This window comes from Myxine glutinosa, chromosome 5 (assembly GCF_964187855.1).
Source record: "Myxine glutinosa chromosome 5, kmMyxGlut1.1, whole genome shotgun sequence".
NCBI classification, from domain to species: Eukaryota; Metazoa; Chordata; class Myxini; order Myxiniformes; family Myxinidae; genus Myxine; species Myxine glutinosa.
In genome coordinates, this window is record NC_136265.1 from 162,833,248 (window position 1) to 162,853,740 (window position 20,493).

The following is a 20,493-nucleotide window of genomic DNA, read 5'->3' on the forward strand; positions in this document are numbered from 1 at the left end:
AGCTAAGATGGCCAGGCGTACAGAATGTAAACGCAACACTTTCAAAGGTGAGATCCTCAGTGAGCAGAAGCACCCAGAGCCCTGAAAGGGACTGAAAGGGAAAGGACGTATACAGAAGTAAAAAACATTATACACCACAAACATGTATACAGAAATAAAAAAACATTAAATTAAACCACAAACACTTATACAGAAGTAAAAAGCATAATACACCATAAGCATGTATCCAGATTACAGAACTAAAAAAACATTATTCACCATAAACATGTATCAGAAAAAAAAAAAAAGGCCTGGCCTCGTGTTGGGCTCGCGGCTAGGGTGCCAGCTTAGGATCCTAGGATCCTGGGTTAGAATCCCGGTCGATCGCTGAATTAACGCCAGGGGGGTTGACTCAGCCTGTCATCCTTCCGAGGTCAGCTAATTGAGTACCAGTTCACTGGTAATTCCCTGCTTGTCGTAAAAGGCGACAAAAAGGGTTGGTGGCAGGAAGGGCATCCGGCCATAAAACATTGCTTCAAAAAGGGGACCAAAAAAAACAACAACAACCACGGTCCCCGAAAAAGGCCAACCCCCGCTTTGTGGGGGAAAATGGCCTCTCAAGGCGATTTTTTTTTTTTTTTGTCATTCTCTTCACACCCCAACTTCCTGCTGCCTTCAACATATCTCCCACAACTCCCGTCGGCCCTCCCACTTTTCTACTCTTCATTGCTTTTATCGCTTCCTCAACTTCCTTCTCGGTTACCTTCTCACCATAAACATGGTGAGACATCAGCATAAACATGTATACAGAAGTAAAAAAACATTATAAACCACAAACACGTTCACATAAGCAAAAAACATTATAAACCATCAACATGTATACAGAAGTAAAAAAAAACATTGAACACCACAAACATTTATACAGAAGTAAAATACATTATAAACCTTAAACATGAAAACAGAAGTAAAAAACATGATAAACCACAAACACGTATACAGAAGTAAAAAAACATTAAACACCATAAACATGTATACAGAAGTGAAAAACATTATAAACCATAAACATTTATACAGAAGTAAAAAAATTATAAACCATATACATGCATACAGAAGTAAAAAAAACATAAACCATAAACATGTGTGCAGAAGTTAAAAAACATTATAAACCACAAACACATATACAGAAGTAAAAAACAATATAAACCACAAACACTTATACAGAAGTTAAAAAAAAACCATTATAAACCACAAACACGTATGCAGAAGTAAAAAAAACATTATAAACCACAAACAGGTATACAGAAGTAAACAAACATTATAAACCACAAACACATATACAGAAGTAAAAAACAATATAAACCACAAACACTTATACAGAAGTAAACAAACATTATAAACCACAAACACGTATACAGAAGTAAAAAAACATTATAAACCACAAACACATATACAGAAGTAAAAAACACAAACCACAAACACATACACAGAAGTGAAAAACATTATAAACAAGAAAAGGAGCAATCAGAGATTGCAAACCCTCGCCAGGATGTATTTTCAATGGTTTTTATGGCTTTTGTGTTCGATCAAATATGGCGGCCGAACCACGTGACCGATGACGAAATCATTTTTTTTTCTAAACTCATTTATTCCTAGATTATGCTCAAGAAATTTCATCTTGATCAGATGAAGTTTTGTACTTGTCGAATTATGACGTCTTAATGGAGGCACCTATGACATCGTCATTAACATATTTTATTCCCCATGTAGAATTCTTTACAATGAGCCACGTCTCAATTTTTTCTATTCAGCACTTTCGGAGATATAGAGCTACAAAGTTTTTCGGTTTTTCCAAGATGGCGGCCGAACCACGTGACCCATGACGTCATCATTATTTTAATTTTTTTTCTCCCAGTTAATGCCTACATGGCGCTCAAGAAATTTCATCTCGATTGGATGAAGTTTTGTACTTGTCGAATTATGACGTCATAATCGAGGCACCTATGACATCATCATTAACATATTTTATTCCCCGTGAAGAGTTCTTTACAATGAGCCATGTCTCGATTTATTCTCTTCAGCGCTTTCAGAAATATAGAGGTGCAAAGTTTTTCGGTTTTTCCAAGCTGGCGGCCGGACCACGTGACCGATGACGTCATAATTATCTTTTTAAAAATTATGCAGGTGGAGTTGCACCAATGGTGAAAATTTCCTGTCAATCGGACCAACGGTTGCACAGAAAATCATATTTATTCTGTGCGGACAGACAGACAGACAGACAGACAAACAGACAATCAAACGGAGTCAAATGCAATACCCTCTCCTCTGGCGAGGGTAACTATAAACATGTATACAGAAGTAAAAAAAACATTATAAACCACAAACACCGATACAGCAGAAAAAAACATTATAAACCATCAACACGTATATAGAACTAGAAAAAACATTATAAACCACAAACATGTATACAGAAGTAAAAAACATTATAAACCACAAACACGTATATAGAACTAGAAAAAACATTATAAACACAAACAGGTATACAGAAGTAAAAATCATTATGAACCACAAACACGTATACAGAAGTAAAAAACATTATAAACCACAAACACCGATACAGCAGAAAAAAACATTATAAACCATCAACACGTATATAGAACTAGAAAAAACATTATAAACCACAAACATGTATACAGAAGTAAAAAACATTATAAACCACAAACACGTATATAGAACTAGAAAAAACATTATAAACACAAACAGGTATACAGAAGTAAAAATCATTATGAACCACAAACACGCATGCAGAAGTAAAAAACATTATAAACCACAAACACGTATACATGAATGAATGAATGAATGATCGTTTTAAGGCCATTTTCCCCGCTAGAGCGGGGGTTAGCCTTGCCGGCCCCATAGCAATCATGGTTCCCTGTTTGAGGCAATGTTGTTATGGCCGGATGCCCTTCCTGACGCCAACCCTTAGTCACGCTCTTACGATGCGCAGGGATACGGTGTACCTATTCTAAATCGGGTACACACCGTGATCATTCATCCCAGCAAGCTGGTACTCAAATTTGCCAACCTCGGAAGGATGACAGGCTGAATCAACCCCCCTGGCGTTAATTCAGCGATCGACCGGGATTCTAACCCAGGATCCTAGGATCCCAAGCCGGCACCCTAACCGCTAAGCCAACACCAGGCTTCAAACACGTATACAGAAGTAAAAAAAACATTATAAACCACAAACATGTATGCAGAAGCAAAAAAAACATTATAAACCATAAACATGCATACAGAAGTAAAAATCATTATGAACCACAAACACGTTATCCAGAAGTAAAAAACATTATACACCACAAGCATGTATCCAAAAGTAAAAAAAACAAAACATAAACCACAAACACGTATGCAGAAGGAAAGAAAAACATTATAAACTACAAACACGTATGCAGAAGTAAAAAAACATTATAAACCACAAACACGTATACAGAAGTAAAAAAAACATTATAAACCACAAACATTTATACAGAAGTTAAAAACATTATATACCACAAACATGTATACAGAAGTAAAAAAACAACATAAACCACAAACACGTATACAGAAGTAAAAAAACATTATAAACTACAAACACGTATGCAGAAGTAAAAAAACATTATAAACTACAAACACATATGCAGAAGTAAAAAAACATTATAAACTACAAACAAGTATGCAGAAGTAAAAAAAAAAAACATTATAAACTACAAACACGTATACAGAAGGAAAAAAAAAACGTTCTAAACTACAAACACGTATGCAGAAGTTAAAAAACATTATAAACTACAAACACGTATACAGAAGTAAAAAAAACATTATATACCACAAACATGTATACAGAAGTAAACATCATCATAAACCTCAAACGCGTATACAGAAGTAAAAAACATTACAAACCACAAAAACGTATATAGAAGTAAAAAAACAAACATTATAAACCACAAACATGTATACAGCAGTAAAAAAAACATTAAAATCCACAAACATGTATACAGAAGTTTTTAAAAAACATTATAAACCATAAACATGCATGCAGAAATAAAAAAACATTATGACCCACAAACACGTATACAGAAGTAAAAAAAAAAAAACATAAACCACAAACACGTATGCAGAAGTAAAAAAAAAAACATTAGCTTTGGAAACAGTCACAGAAACAATTTGAAACAGTGGACATGCCGGCTGATTAACATGAAACTGAAAAAAATCTGGAGGAATCACAATGTTCTTGAGGCATCCTATGCTTATTGCGCGTCCACCACAGACTAATGGACCCAAACACAGATCTACTGTAATCTATATACCCCACAGAGGAGAATAACATGACTCTTCCTGCTGCTCTCATACGGAGTGGGTGTACTCGTAAAATTAATTTAGGAAAAAGTAAATTTTACTTTTGCTTCAAATATTGTTACGTTTGTGGGGGTAGGTGATGAAATACCATAGTGGAGATAGAACTGTGTAGGGTAGCATGGACCGAGTGCGAGTAGGAAGCCAATCTCGATGTATTTAAGTAGGGGAAAACTGTGAGCTCTAGATTGTTTGTGTGCCTTCACAAGGGGGGTGGAGCTTGTGTTATTTAGATAGGGGTTAAGATTAGTTTGCCCGGTATGTGATTGCCTCCTGTGGTTTTTCCCTGACGTTTTTTACATCTCCAAGGGCTGCCATGCAACCACCTCCAACAACAACAATGACAATAACCGACGTAACCACCGGCAGGACCCGAACATTTAGATCGGGCTAAACCCCACCCCACCGATCTGGGATTTATGGCAGAGTGGCCAGACGGAAGCCAAACAGTTCAATCTTGGTTTCATCAGACCACATAACCTTGTTTCTCACAGTCTGAGAGTCCTTTAGGTGCTTTTTTGCAAACTCCAAGCGGGCTTTCATGTGTCTTTCACTGAGGAGAAGCTTCCGTCTGGCCACTCTGCCATAACGCCCAGATCGGTGGAGTGTTGCAGTGATAGTTGTCTTTCTGGAAGTTTCTCCCATCTCCACACAGGATCTCTGGAGCTCAGCCAGAGTGACCATCGCGTTCTTGGTCACCTCTCTTACCAAGGCCCTTCTCCCCCGATTGCTCAGTTTGGCCGGGCGGCCAGCTCTCGGAAGAGTCCTGGTTGTTCCAAACTTCTTCCATTTAAGAATTATGGAGGCCACTGTGCTCTTGGGAACCTTCAATGCAGCAGAATTTTTTTTGTCGGCTTCCCCAGATCTGTGCCTCGACACAATCCTATCTCTGAGCTCTGCAGGCAGTTCCTTCGACCTCATGACTTGATTTTTGCTCTGATATGTATTGTCAGCTGTGAGACCTTATATAGACAGGTGTGTGCCTTTCCAAATCATGTCCAATCAATTGAATTTACCACAGGTGGACTCCAAGGTGTAGAAACATCTCAAAGTTGATCAAGAGAAATGGGCGGCACCTGAGCTAAATTTCAAGTGTCATAGCAAAGGGTATGAATACTTATGTCAATGTGATATTTCAGTTTTTTCTTTTTAATAAATTTGCAAAACTTTCTAAAATCCTGTTTTCTCTTTGTCATTATGGGGTATTGAGTGCAGATTGATGAGGGAAAAAAATGAATTTAAACGATTTCAGCATAAGGCTGCAACTTAACAAAATGTGAAAAAAGTGAAGGGGTCTGAATACTTTCTGAATGCACTGTATATATATATATATATATATATATATATATATATATATATATATATATATGTGGACATGCCGATCGTTCATTTACTCAGGGGAGTGTACAGGGTTTTTTATTATTGTACAGAAATTGTATTGTCTTTTTGTATTCCCGCCCTTTGCTTGTTTCAATACACATTACAAATCCACTTGGTCTCTGAGTATTCAAATTGTTCTAATCACGAATTATATGAATTGTGAACGTCCATTGAAGGACATATTAGGTTGTGGTGACTAGTGCCCTGTACAAAACGTGCCTGCGTTCGAGCAACCACCGCTCAAGTTGCCATTATAGGTATTCGGAACACAGCACCGATAATTGCGTCTCTCAACTTGCCAAGGCATTGCACTTGAGCATGGCAACTTGGTAAACAGGCCCAGGAACTTGCTTGAAGTGCCAGAATCAGTTGGCTGGCGTGACCGCTTTGACGCGGTTCGTCGGCATTCGGCTGGAAAACTGGGCCGAGCCAGATGACTACAACAAATGAATTGCTTCAGCCTAATTGTTTTGTTTGTGTTGGTAGTGGTGGTATGGGTATTTGACAAAGCTGCACTTGTTTCTACCAGTAGTTTTCCTTGTCTCGTGGTGCAGGCAGACACGAGAACAGGAGACGCCACCCGATTTCTTCTACTTCTCAGACTTCGAACGACATAATGCAGAGATCGCCGCCTTTCACCTGGACAGGTGCACACCAGATTGAGTAGGACTTGTGGAATCTTAATGGGAATGCACTGGAGAAAGAGTTTTGCGTGTGAGTTTGGAAAATATTACATTCCCAGTACAATGAAGATGAAACTGATTTGTAGAAAGAGCTTGTAAACTTTTTCATGGGACACTTCATTTGATAGAACGGGATGAGATAGCGGAGCAGTTGTGATTAAAAACAAACCTTTGGAGGAAATGATAAATCTTTTTTTATTGGCTCCAGGGAACCAGGAGGTTAGGAACTTGGAATGCCTTGCAGAGCAGATATATACTGAAGATAAGTGATAAGTTTTACTGCATTTGATTTAGAGTTTTGAACCTTCCTCACCCAAACAATCTTGTCACGGTAAGGTCACGGTGAACTGAGGTCACAGTAAGGGGGTGTGTATGGAATACAGATGGAAGTTAGACATTCCACCATTTTTACCTCCGCCACTGACGGTGGACGGAGGTAATGTTTTCACCCCTGTTTGTTTCTGTTTGTCTGTCTGTTTGTGAGTAGGATATCTCAAAATGTTATGGATGGATTCGGATGAAACTTGGTGGACAGACTGGGTATGTGAGAAGGACGAATTTTTTAGATTTTGTAAATGATCCGGATCCAGATCTGGATACTCGAATTTATAAGTGATCGTTCACCATTTTGAGAGAGACCCAAAAACGATGTATAGCATGCATGATATCTCAAAAAGTTATGGACGGATTATGACAAAACTTGGTGGATGAGTTGGGTAGGTAACAGGAACAAGCCGATGAGATTTCGGTGAAGGTATGGATGCAGATCGGACCTATCGATGGTATACAAAACATAAAATGATCAGCCTGGCGGAGGTATGCGCTCTACCAAGTGCCATTCCAGTTATGATTGTAATTGATATATTATTTCTTAACAGTGCCGTTACTCCCGGTGTGTACCCCGGTTTAGAATAGGTATCCATGCGTGTCGTAAGAGGCGACTAAAAGGGTTGGCGTCAGGAAGGGCATCCTGCCAGAAAAACTGCCTCAAAAAGAGAACCATGACAATTACAACTACATATGGGCAGGGTACAGCCCGAAGTACCCCACGGGGGACCCCACTCCCTCTCGTCAAAACTCAAGGTGGGGAACCCGATCGAAGCAAGGGTGAAAATCACTCCATTTATGACGACGAAACGTCTGATGTCCAAAGTCGAGATCGGTTTCTGAGGTTTGGGACATGGAATGTAGGGACAATGACAGGGTGATCAGGAGAAGTGGTGGAAGTATTGGTCAGAAGAAGAGTGGACATATGTTGTGTGCAAGAGACGAGATGGAAGGGAAGTGGTGTGAGAATGGTGAAGGGTAGGCAGGGACAGAAATACAAGTTTGTGTGGCAAGGGTGCCCGGAGGGCGTGCATGGCATTGGTGTCCTGTTTTCTGAGGAGTTTGCAGACGGTGTGGTGAGTGTGACTAGAGTGAGTGATAGGTTGATGATGGTGAAAATGATAATTGGAAAGCTCTTGGTGAACGTCATTTCGGGATATGCTCCGCAGGTTGGTCGGAGCGATGAAGAGAAGGACAAGTTCTGGTATGCAACAGAGAAGCTGATTGAAAACGTGAAAGATGAGGAAGTTGTTGTGGTAGGAGGAGACCTAAATGGGCATGTGGGAAGGAGTATGGATGGTTTTGAGGGAGTTCATGGGGGTTACGGATATGGTGTGAGAAATGGAGAAGGTGAAAGGATTTTGGAGTTTGCTGATGGAGCTGATTTGTTGATTTGTAATACTCAGTTCCAGAAAGAGGACAATAAACTTGTTACATACACGTCAGGTGGGTCGACGACAAACGTTGTCTACCTGATGGTGCGTAGGCGAGATAAGGGGCACCTCCGGGACACAAAGGTGATCCCGGGGGAGGAGGCTGTTTCACAGCACCACTTGGTTGTCTGCGACATAAGGGTGAAAGGTGCGAGGAGAGCTCGGCGGGTGAAGTACCAACTGAGAATGAAGGTGTGGAGGTTGAAAGAGGTGACAGTAAGGGAGGCATTAAAAGAGAGGCTGAGTCGGGTGGAGGATGATGTGGTTGAGCTTGAAAGTGGTTGGATGTCAATGAAAGATAGTCTGTTGGGAGCCGTTGGTGAGGTATGTGGATGGACAAAAGGACCACCGAGGCACTCGGAACCATGGTGGTGGGATGATGAAGTTGGAAAGAGAATTGATGAGAAGAGGAAGAAGTTGAAGGTGTGGTAGAAGGCGAAGGGTACGGGGGCAGAAAAAGCGGAGCATGAAAGTTATAAGGCAGCCAAGAAGGCTGCAAAGAAAGAGGTAGCAAAGGCGCAGGAGGCATGTAGGAAAATGTTCAGAGAATGCTTGGATTCGGAAGAGGGTCAGAGAGTAGTATTCGGGATTACAAAGCAGATAGAGAAAGAGAGGTGTGATGTGATGGGGGTGAGTTGCTTGAAGGATGAAGTGGGACAAATCATTGTGGACCCAGATGGAATTAAAGGAAGATGGAAGAGATATATGGAAATGCTGTTGAATGCAGAGAATGAATGGGATGGCAACATAGAGAGTAACCCAGTTTTAGGACCGGCAGAGAAGATAACTGAGAAGGAAGTTGAGGAAGCGATAAAAGCAATGAAGAGTAGAAAAGTGGGAGGGCCGCCGGGAGTTGTGGGAGATATGTTGAAGGCAGCAGGAAGTTGGGGTGTGAAGAGAATGACAGAGATCTGTAATCTGGTGGTGAAAGAAGGCTGCATTCCTGTGGATTGGGAACTGAGTACCCTCGTCCCTCTATACAAGGGGAAAGGTGACCCTCTGGATTGTGGCTCGTATCGAGCGATAAAGTTATTGGAGCATGGAATGAAGGTATTGGAAAGGGTGTTGGAGAGGAGGATAAGGAAAAAGGTGAAGATCGATGAAATACAGTTTGGATTTATGCCAGGAAGAGGAATGACAGACACGCTTTTTATTGTGAGGCAGTTGCAGGAGAAGTACATGGAGAAGAGGAAGAAGTTGTTTCCTGGGTTTGTTGATCTGGAGAAAGCATTCGATAGGGTTCCACGCGAAGTAGTGACATGGGCATTGAGCAAGTTAGGAGTGGAGGAATGGTTGATCAGAGTAGTGATGGCAATGTACAAAAGAGCGCGCACAGCTGTAAGGACGAAGGACGGGAACAGTGGTGAGTTTGAGATGAAGGTGGGAGTGCATCAGGGGTCGGTACTAAGTCCACTACTATTTGTAGCTGTGATGGAGGTGCTGGCTCAGAACGTAAAGAAGGGTTTACCGTGGGAGTTCTTTTATGCAGATGATCTGGTGTTGATTGCGGAAAGTATGGATGGACTGAAGGACAAGATGAACAAGTGGAAGGAATGTATGGAGACAAAAGGTCTGAAGGTGAATATCGGAAAGACGAAGATGATGGCAAATGGTAAAGCATGTGGTGAGGTGGAAAGAACTGGGAAGTGGCCGTGTGCTGTGTGCAGGAAGGGTGTCGGAGTGAACTCCATTCAATGTACAATGTGCGCTGAGTGGGTTCATTAAAAATGTAGTGGTCTGAGAAGGTCATTAACCAGTGTGGCAGTTTCATTCAAATGTAAGGTGTGCACAGAGGGAGCTGCAGATGGAGGAAATGTTGAGTTGGATCTTGGAGACTGCGTGAAGCTGGAAGGTGTGAAAACATTTTGCTACCTCGGAGACATGCTGAATGGAGAAGGTGAATCAGACTCGGCAACGGTTGCTCGAGTGAGATGTGCATTGAAGAAGTTTCGGGAACTGAGTGGCGTGCTGATAAGGAGGGGAGTGTCGTTGAAGCTGAAGGGAAAGGTGTATGCTGCATGTGTGAGAAGTGTTATGATTTATGGGAGCGAGACATGGGTAATGAACGTAGAGCAGCAACGAAGGCTGGAAAGGGTGGAAATGCGAATGGTTCGGTGGATGTGTTGAGTATCATTGAGAGAGAGGAAGACAAATGATGAATTGCGAAAGATTATGGGAATCGAGCCTGTGATTGATGCTATGAAGAGAAACAGGTTGAGATGGTTTGGTCATGTGTTGAGGAAGGATGAAAGTGACTGGTTGGGAAGAGTGATGGAAATGAATGTAGAAGGAAGTAGAGGACGGGGAAGACCGAGAAAGACTTGGCTGAAGAAGGTGGAAGAAGAAATGCGGGCAAGGGGGTTAACAAGGGGAGATGCAGAAAATAGGGCAAAATGGAGAAAATTGTCATGGGGACCGCAAGGCTAACCCCCGCTCTAGCAGGGAAAATGGCCTTAAAATGCATGTTGTTGTTGTTGTTGTAGTGCCGTCATGCTTGCCGGAAGAAAAAAATATGAATGTTGTTTTATGGATTTGTCATATCTACCAGGATCCTAGACTTCCGTCGGGTTCCTCCGGCGGCTGGAAGGATTGTCAATATAACCAGCGAGATTCGAGATGTGACGCAAGAGAAGAAGTTGCTGAAAACGTTCTACATTTCACCTGGTGAACATTCTTGATTCCCACACTTTCCAATCCATGACATAACCGTCACATTGTCTTCTCGTAACCATGTCCTCTTCTCCAATCTTGCCCTGCCATTTTAGCAAACAACATGTGTTTTTATGGCGAGTGCTCATATTATTGTAGCACAGAACATGCTCTCTGCGGCCGACCCGACTTGCTCGAAGCCTCAATGGCTGCCTTCCTGCCGGATACTTTGCTGGCCAAACGCAAAACATGGCGGAACCCGTGGAGACGCTCGTACAACAAACGGAAGAAAGCAGAGTGAGCCTCTAGTCTAGGAGAACATTAGGCCATGCTTTGAGGTTAGATGGATGATCTTCATGAGCCGGACTGTTTGTGTTATGATGGTTACAGATGGGAGCTGAATCCAGAATACTGTGAGCAAGTCAAGAAAACGCCCCCGTACAACTCGGGCACGCGTCTGCTGGACGTAATTGACATGATGGTCTTCGATTTCCTCACTGGTATTAGCTTCCAACCTTCATCTAGAATTGAATATCTTTGCCTCTGCCTGTTGTTTCAAGCTTTTGTAGGACATTTACATCATAATATGTATGGAAATGACAGAATGTTAGAATTTCCCCATCATTTTGTTCCGTGCTCCTTATCTACTCTAAACGTCCTTTCCATTTCTTACCTCCTCTAAGATTCCATCGAACTTTTCTTTTCCTACTTGACCCCTTTACTCCCGCCCTCTTTTTATTATTATTATTATTTTGTTTATTTTTTATTTGTGTACCAAGTTGAGGCTCGTGTAAAAGCTTGCACATCTATATATATAAAACACAGTTTGTGTGTGTGTGTGTGTGTGTGTGTAATGTTACCGGTAGACTCCTAAACGGAGAGGCTCACGTACTTGATATTTGGCACAGACATGGCTATTGAGCCTGGGACGAACATGGCCGACCTAAAAATTGGTTTCATAATATTTTTTACCATATTTTTACCTCAGCGCGAAATATTATGACCAGAATCTGACCGGTAGCAGAGCAGCGCGCTGATTCGCTCAGAGCGATCACGTGATGTTCGTTGCCGCCATTAACTCAGTTACGCGTTCGCACGTATTTCAGAGCGAAAAGCAATTGCGTTTTTGCCGGGTACTTCTGCATGATTAGCATTTAGCATGATTTAGCATGATTTAGCATAGATAGTAGCATGTTTCACATAGATTTTTTTTCAGCGAGCAGAAGTACCCGGCAGTGTACGAATAATATATAGATAGTGCCGTGTAGGGCGGAGTGATGCCGCTGTGGGAGGGACCGAGCAAGGTCGCTGTGGGCGGGACCGAGCGAGGTCGCTGTGGGCGGGGCCGGGCGAGGTCGCTGTGGGCGGGACCGAGCGAGGCAGCTATGGGCGGGGCCGAGAGAGGTCGCTGTGGGCGGAGCCGAGCGAGGTCTGTATTAGTGCGTTGCCGTTGCCTGGTATAAAAAGATGGTGCTTGATGCTCTCTGCGTCAAGATACGGACTTGATGTCCGTATCTTTCCAACAGACATTCCAATGATGATGATGATAAATGTAATACCACTCAAGGAAGGCCCACAACTCAAGAGAGTGGAAAAAAACAATAAAATGAACAGAAATACGGGGAAGGAGAAGCAACCACTCAGAAGAATGACAGAAAATCATTTCCCTTAAATTTACCGTGTTCACCAACCAGCACGACCAGATACAGGACACCAAAATAATTTCCCTTACACATATCGTGTCCACCAACCAGCAAGAACCATACCACTTACCTCTGGATCAAACTGTATTTCAAATATTCAAACGGTTTTTACATGCTGCCGTCTCCTAGCAACCAATGAAATTTTTCAAAAATATTGTAGTACATTTATTTTTTAATAATGTACCATATTTACGGCAGTATATTTATTTACGCCATGAGTAAGGAAGGAAAATTTCCAGCACGCTGATTCGCTCATTCGCGCTCATTGATGACGATCACGATCACGTGATGATGTGATCACGAATGATGTTCGTGATGCGATCACGTGATGTTCCTTGCCGCCATAAACTCACAGCAAGTAGCATAGATTTTAGCATGATTAGCATTTAGCATGATTTAGCATGATTTAGCCTGATTTAGCATAGATAGTAGCATGTTTCACATAGATTTTTTTTTCAGCGAGGAATATTATACACGGATTCTGACAGGTGGCAGAGCAGCGCGCTGATTCGCTCAGAGCGATCACGTGATGTTCCATCTCCGCCGCCAGTTGGCTTCACTTTTCACGGAGTATGAGCGTTCTATATATTTTCAATTCAGTGCGCCCGACTCGCTCACGTACTTGATTTGTGGCATAGACATGGCCATTGGGCCTTCACGGTGTAATTTGTGCGAGGCTTTTGTCCGAGTGAGCTTGAGTCGAGAGGGCGAATGTACGGGTTGGGAATGTACGGGTCTCCCTTCCCCCACCCGGCAACGCCGGTACTGGAGGGCGTCACAGGATCGGTGAGTCTCCAAAATCCGCTTCGTGCTGTTGCGAAGATTCAGGACGATGTCGCGATTGTTGTGCTGCTCTCCGACCGTGAGAACTGCAACGTCATTGTTGACTGGCCCTCCCCTTCCCTCGGCCTCCCCCCCTCTCCTCCCCGCCCCCCTTCCCCTCCCCCTCCCTCCTCTTCTCCCTCACGTTTATACACTGAATGCCGGGTACTTCCCCCCCCCTCTTCTCCCCTCCCCCCCCCTCTCCTCCCCTCCCCCCCCTCTCCTCCCCTCCCCCCCCCCTCTCCTCCCCTCCCCCCCCCTCTCCTCCCCTCCCCCCCTCTCCTCCCCTCCCCCCCCCCTCTCCTCCCCTCCCCCCCCTCTCCTCCCCTCCCCCCCGTTCCCCTCCCCTCCTCTTCCCCCTCCCCTCCCCTCCCCCGCCCGGCAAATCCGGATACTTCTGCTAGTATAACATATAATAAAGGGAGCAGGAGGTAACAGGGGAGAGAGAAGGAAGCACAACAACAGTAGAGGAGGGACATCGGGAGATCTGTGGAATGGAGAGGGCTGAGGCGGGTTACATGGGACAAATAAGACGGACACTACAAGGAATTTCAGGAAAGAAAACGGAATTTGAAGGACGTGGATTTGGGGTGGATCAACATGGGTTGAAAAGATCAAGGTTTTGGATGGGGGAAGATGTGAGATTGTGGTGAATAGCTGTATTTGAAGACCTGGAGGAAGGAGTGGGATTGAAGAGAGTGGGGGAGTTTGTTCCAGAGGTGGGAAAATAGAGGAAATAAAGAGTGAAGGTGAGCAGAGAGTCTTCCCATCGAAGTCTGTGAGCCATGTGTGGAGGTTTTCATGGATAGCATAAGAGGAGAGTTTGGTGAGCAGGGCGGGGTGCCAGACCGTATCGAAGGCATGACATATGTCAAGGGAGACAGCTCTGACTTCCTGTTTGGCGTTGAGGACCTCCATCCATTGTTGAGACAGCAGAAGCAGCATCTCCAGAGTCGAGTGGCCTGGTATGAATCAAAATTGATGATCTGAGATCAAGCCATTGGAGAAGAGGAAGGATTTAATATCAGGAGCGATGATGGATTCCATGACCTTGCTGATTATTGGGAGCAGGCTGATTGGTCTATAGTTGCAAGGATCTGTTTTTGCACATTTTTAGTGTAAAGTGGCAATGTTGGCTGATTTCCATGTAGATGGCAGATGACCTTGAGCAAAAGAGAGGGTGAAGCAATATGAAAATGCATAAGTAATATGAAGATCCTTTATGCAGTGTTCAGTCTAGGATGCACTATATCCCCCAAAAAATTTGCAAAGAGCCCACAGGCACCCTCCTGAATAGGATGACAGGGGTCGCAGACTCCAGCCTGAATAGGATGACAGGGGTCGTAGACTCCAGCCTGAATAGGATGACAGGGGTCGTAGACTCCAGCCTGAATAGGATTACAGGGGTCGTAGACTCCAGCCTGAATAGGATGACGGGTCGCAGACTCCAGCCTGAATAGGATGACAGATGCACAGAAAATGCCAGACATGTATGACAACATGTTCACTTTATTTTTTTGTTATATAAACCTTCGTTCCATTCTGTGATTTTTTTTTTGTGCCCATGACCTAACCCTGGGTACTACCGACATGGATGCAAAATTTGGTGCAGATCAGCCTAGCCCTGTTTTTTGTATGATATTTGGATGTACGGTACATACACAGAGAATTACCTTATTTAATAGAGTAGGATATTGGACCAATAGTGCGCTGAGGTATCCTTGTTTTTTCCACAGGGATTTCTTGCCAGTGCCATGTCGTAGAACACAGGCAGCCAGTAAATGATGCCATTAGCAAAGCAGATCGCAGGTATTAATTGTTAAAGGTGTTGTTGGTGAGAAAACAGTACGTCACCATACAAGGGGCATTCCTCTGTCTGCAAATGAGATACAACTGTCCAAGCAAGACATGCTAAGAGATTTCTTTTTCAATATTCAATTAGTAAAAAAAATATAAAAAAGGTTTGATTGTTTTTGGAAACAATACATTATACTTCTTTGCATTTCAGAAAAAATTCGATCAGGCCCTATTGGAATATTTTTCCATTTTTGTAATCACAAGGTGCATCAGAAATTGATATTGCACCCGTCCCGTTCTGCTTATTTATCATCCCGGAAGAAAAAAAAATTCGACCAGATTCTTTGTTTCACGTAGTGTCGTGACAGTGGGACAGTCGGGCCACATTTGGATGAGGCAAGCAAGAGAATTAACTTGCAACAAAAGAAGAGAGTGAGGAGGGTGGGAAACAACATGCAAGTGAGAGGGATGAGTTTATGTCGGGTTAGTGGGGATAGAAAAGACTGTGGTTATGGATGGTGGTGCACCCCTTGCTTAAGCTTGGCTGGGAAGTGTGTGATTGAAAAGGAGAACAAAGGAGTGGAGGTGGGTGGAAAATGTGGATGTTGGCAGTGGTGGTGGTTAAGGGGTTGCGGTTGGGGGGGCGGGGGGTGGGTTAACGAAGAGGGGGTTACTGGAGGAATGCATACATCCTGGGGGAGTGGGGGAGGTTCACAGGACTGACACCTTAGGGAGCTAGACTGGAGAGGAACTGACCTGCCTGCGATGTGAGCAGCTTCAGGCCTTTTGATTAGGCCTCATCGCATAAGATGCCAATAATGTTGAGAGGTGTAGATTCCACAGAATCCAGGAGAGACATATTTGATGCTGGGACCCCAGTTCATAGGGGAGAGCAGTATTCCATTGAGCTTTGGACAAAGGCCTTGTAAGCTGTGAGTAGCTCTGATTGTGTTTCATGGAATGACAGAGGATGTCCAGTCTGCAGCTTACTTTGGAGGCCAGCCTTGCTATGTGGTCATCGTAAGAGAGGTCGTGGCTGATGGTAAGTAAGGCAAATATGTTCAGGAGACTGAATGTCTTACAGTGGATGATCAAGGAAATAGATCAGTGCGTTGGTCTGACGACCATACCAAGTCTCGTTGAGATTGGGAGATTTGCCAGAATTGAAATACTTGTTATATTTATCAGACCAACATCTAATAAATTATAGATCGGCAGAGAGTGGCCTAGCTGCTCTCTGCCTGTCAGTGGGATGGGGTACTTTATAACAATGTGGCGTCATCTGCAAAAAGGAAGAGTGGGTTTGGAAGCGCATTGGAAAGTTTGTTTATGTAGACAAGTAGTAAGACTGAGCTGAAGACACATCTTTGGGACATCCAGCTCCATTTGGAGGAGTGAGGACAAGAGAGGGTTCCATTGATAGCAACAAGTTGACCGCACGTTCAGCAAGTCAAGGTATGAAGGGGACCTTGAATACCATAGGCAGAGAGCGTGGAAAGCAGAGCAGGATGGGATGCTGCCTTGCCGTTCCCTCCCGATGTCCAATGGCCGAAATATGTTCAGGCAGATGGGCCAAACCTCTTGTTTCTTGTTTGAGATTGAGGACCACCAACATTTTTTTTTTTTTTTTTTTTTTTGTATACAAGATCGAGGCTCGTGTAAGAGCGAACATCAATCGCAAAAAAAAAACGGACACATAAAAAACATATAATAAAGGGAGCGGGAGACAAGTTGGGGAGAGAGAGGGAAGCACACAAGTACAACAGCAGAGAACAGGGTCATCGGGAGATCTGTGGGAGGGAGAGGGCTTGGGGGAAGGAGTCATGGGAGGAAGGGTGGGGGGGGGGGGGGGTATAAAACACGTGGACACTGCTAGGACTTCCAGGAAAGAAGTTGGTATTTCAAAAAAGTGGATCTGGGGTGAATTAACGGGGGTAGGAGAGATCAAGGTTTTGGATGGGGGAAGATAAGAGATGGTGGAGAACAGCTGTTTTAAAGACCTGGAGGGAGGAGTGGGATTGAAGAGAGTGAGGGAGTTTGTTCCAGAGACAGGAGTAAAGAGGAATGAAAGAGTGAAGGTGAGCAGAGAGTCTTGATTTTGGCAATTTCACCAGAAGAGGGTTGCTGGCAAATCTTGTGTGACCTGTAGGAATATTTGGGGGACAGAGCACAGATAGAGCTGGGGGAGCTAGGCCGGATAGGAGTCGGTAGAAGACAACGACCACCTACCTGCCTGCGGTGAGTGAGTGAAAGGCCCTCACAATCAGCTTCATCGCGGGAGATTCCAATGATTCTGAAAGCTTTGGTTTCAACAACGTGAAGCCGAGCTAGGTGTGAGGCAGGAGCACCAGCCCAGAGGGGAGAAAAGTATTCCATTGAGCTGTGGATGAAAGCCTTGTATGTGGTGAGGAGCTCAGGTGTACCAAGGAAGGACTTCGCACAACGGAGGATGCCCAGTCGGCGACTGGCTTTGGAGGCCAGCTTGGAAATGTGGTTTTCCCAGGAAAGATCATGGCACATGGTGAGACCCAACAGCTTGAGTGACAGAACTTCTTGGAGAGGATTGTTGAGAAAGTAGATTGGAGGGTTGTCCAGTCAGTCTTTTCGGTGAGACATAGTGAGAGTGTGAGATTTGTCAGGATTGTAAGACATGTTCCACCTGTTTGACCAGTCTGTGATTTTGTCCAGATCTGCAGAGAGTGAGGAGGCTGCAGACTGCCGATCTGAGGGATGAGGAATGGAGTGGCAGAGGGTGGATTTTCAGCAAAGAGTCGGAGAGATCATTGGAGAGACCAGAAAAAGCACTGCCTTGGGGAACTCCAGCCTGAACAGGAAGGGGGAGATGAGAGAAAACCATTCAGGGCCACACGTTGACTATGACCAGAGAGGAAGTCCGCAAGCCATGCGTGGAGATTTCCATGGATACCATAGGAGGAGAGTTTGGTGAGCGTGCTAGACCGTATCGAAGGCACGTGATATGTCAAGGGAGACAGCTCTGATTTCCTGTTTGGCATTGAGGACCTCCATCCATTGTTGAGACAGCAGAAGCAGCATGTCCAGAGTAGAGTGACCTTGTCTGAATCCAAATTGATGATCAGAGGTCAAGCCATTGGAGAAGAGGAAGGATTTGATATCTGAAGCAATGATGGATTCCATGACTTTTCTGATAATTGGGAGCAGGCTGATTGGTCTGTAGTTGCAAGGATCTGTTTTTGCACATTTTTTGTGTACAGCGGTAATGTTTGCTGATTTCCAAACTGGTGGCAGATGACCTTGAGCTAGATTGAGGGTGAAAAGAGCAGAGAGAGGGTGAGATAGAGCAGCAGAGCAGGATTTTAGGACCCGTGGGTTGATGCCGTCTGGTCCAGTTGCAGAATCAGAGTCGAGCTTTAACAGAAACTTCTCCACCTTGTCAGGAGAGAAGGCGACAGAGTCCAGGAGCAGTTGGGTTCGACTGGGTAAGTTGGGTACAGAGAGAGAGATGGGTTTGGGGACACAAGATTTTGAGGCAAACACAGAGTTGAGGCATTCGGCTTTGTCACGTGCGGTGTCAACTGTGTAGCCATTTGAGTTAAGGGAAGAGATGCAGGGGGACAAACACCAGAAACAGATTTGACCAGACGCCACCAGGATTTGGAAGAGGGAGACAGATAAGAGAGTTCGGTCCTGAGAACGGAGAGATATTGTTTCCTGGCTCTCCTGAGGGTAGACACACTTGTTCCGAGCTTGGTGGAAGGAACTGAGATTGCCTTCAGTTGGATTAGCCCTCCAAGAGGCAAAGGCAAGTTGTTTCAGGGCAACTGCCTCACCACAAGAATCCGTGTACCATGGACGGGAGGAAGGGTATGACGACTGAAGACGAGATGGGATAAATCTGTGCATGAGAGAGAGCAGTTTTCTTTGGAAGAATTCCCAGGAAGAGTTGATGTCAGAGGCAGTAGAGATGGGAGACCAGTCCAGATGACTGATGGCTGCTTGAAGACAATGCCAGTCGGCCTGAGTGAAATGCCAGACTCGTCGATGCTGAGGAGGCTCTTTGAGAATGGCCAGAGATATCCACTTTAACAAGCATATGATCAGAAGAACCGATTGGAGCAGAAGAAGAGCAGCCGACATTTACAGGGAAGTTTGTCATAACCAAGTCTCGAAGAGAAGATGCTCCGTTGACTGAGATCCGGGTCGGGAAATTGACAGATTGTGTCAGTCCCAACGAGTCGCAGAAGTCCTTTACTGAGATGCCATGGCTGGTGAGAGAGGTACCCACACCTAGCCAGCTGGCATGATGACAGTTGAAGTCGCCACATATGAGGAAGAGAGAGTTGGGATGAGGGGATAGAAGTTGGTCCATGTTGTCAGACAGCGAAATGTAAATGGAGTCATCACTGTTTGGATGATGGTACAACACACATATGAACAAATGGTGAGAGCGGAGAGGAAGGCGTAGCCAGAGGTACTCCTGGGGGTGGGGTGGAGAGAGGACATTGCAGGGTGAGTGAGGAAGAGAGTTTTTGATAAAGATAAATATCTTTTTTGATGAATAATATTTTTGATAATTACTGATGGAGGAGCAAGAAAGAGCATGTTGACGCTTTTGTGACTAGTACAGAATCCAAACTGAGTGTTAAAGATCAGGCTGTTTTGAAAAGAGGAAAGACAATGTCGGCAGCAAAGATATATGCCATAACCTTACCTTTAATTTGAAGTAAATTTACAGTGCATTCACAAAGTATTCAGACCCCTTCACTTTTTTCACTTTTTTGCAGCCTTATGCTGAAATCGTTTAAATTCATTTTTTCCCTCATCAGTCTACACTCAATACCCCATAATGGCAAAGAGAAAACAGGATTTTAGAAAGTTTTGCAAATTAATTAAAAAGAAAAAACTGAAATATCACATTGACATAAGTATTCAGACCCTTTGCTATGACACTTGAAATTTAGCTCAGGTGCCTCCCATTTCTCTTGATCATCTTTGAGATGTTTCTACACCTTGATTGGAGTCCACCTGTGGTAAATTCAATTGATTGGACATGATTTGGAAAGGCACACACCTGTCTATATCAGGTCTCACAGCTGACAATGCATATCAGAGCAAAAACCAAGCCATGAGGTCGAAGGAACTGCCTGCAGAGCTCAGAGACAGGATTGTGCAGAGGCACAGATCTGGTGAAACCTACAAAAAAATTTCTGCTGCATTGAAGGTTCCCAAGAGCGCAGTGGCCTCCATAATTCTTCAATAGAAGAAGTTTGGAACAACCAGGTATCTTCCTAGAGCTGACCGCCCGGCCAAACTGAGCAATCGGGGGAGAAGGGCCATGGTAAGAGAGGTGAC

General features: G+C 43.9%; 1 protein-coding gene across 2 annotated transcripts in view; it reads left to right on the forward strand.

The window, feature by feature from the left end:
• Nucleotides 1–20,493, forward strand: part of LOC137426822 (extracellular serine/threonine protein kinase FAM20C) — a 91,298-nt gene that overhangs the window by 30,829 nt on the left and 39,976 nt on the right. For both annotated transcript variants that reach the window (XM_068115750.2, XM_068115751.2), the window contains exons 4-7: nucleotides 6,303–6,395; nucleotides 10,740–10,855; nucleotides 10,957–11,137; nucleotides 11,231–11,340. In XM_068115750.2, the coding sequence (XP_067971851.2) occupies nucleotides 6,303–6,395; nucleotides 10,740–10,855; nucleotides 10,957–11,137; nucleotides 11,231–11,340 (500 nt within the window). The remainder of the gene's footprint in view (nucleotides 1–6,302; nucleotides 6,396–10,739; nucleotides 10,856–10,956; nucleotides 11,138–11,230; nucleotides 11,341–20,493) is intronic.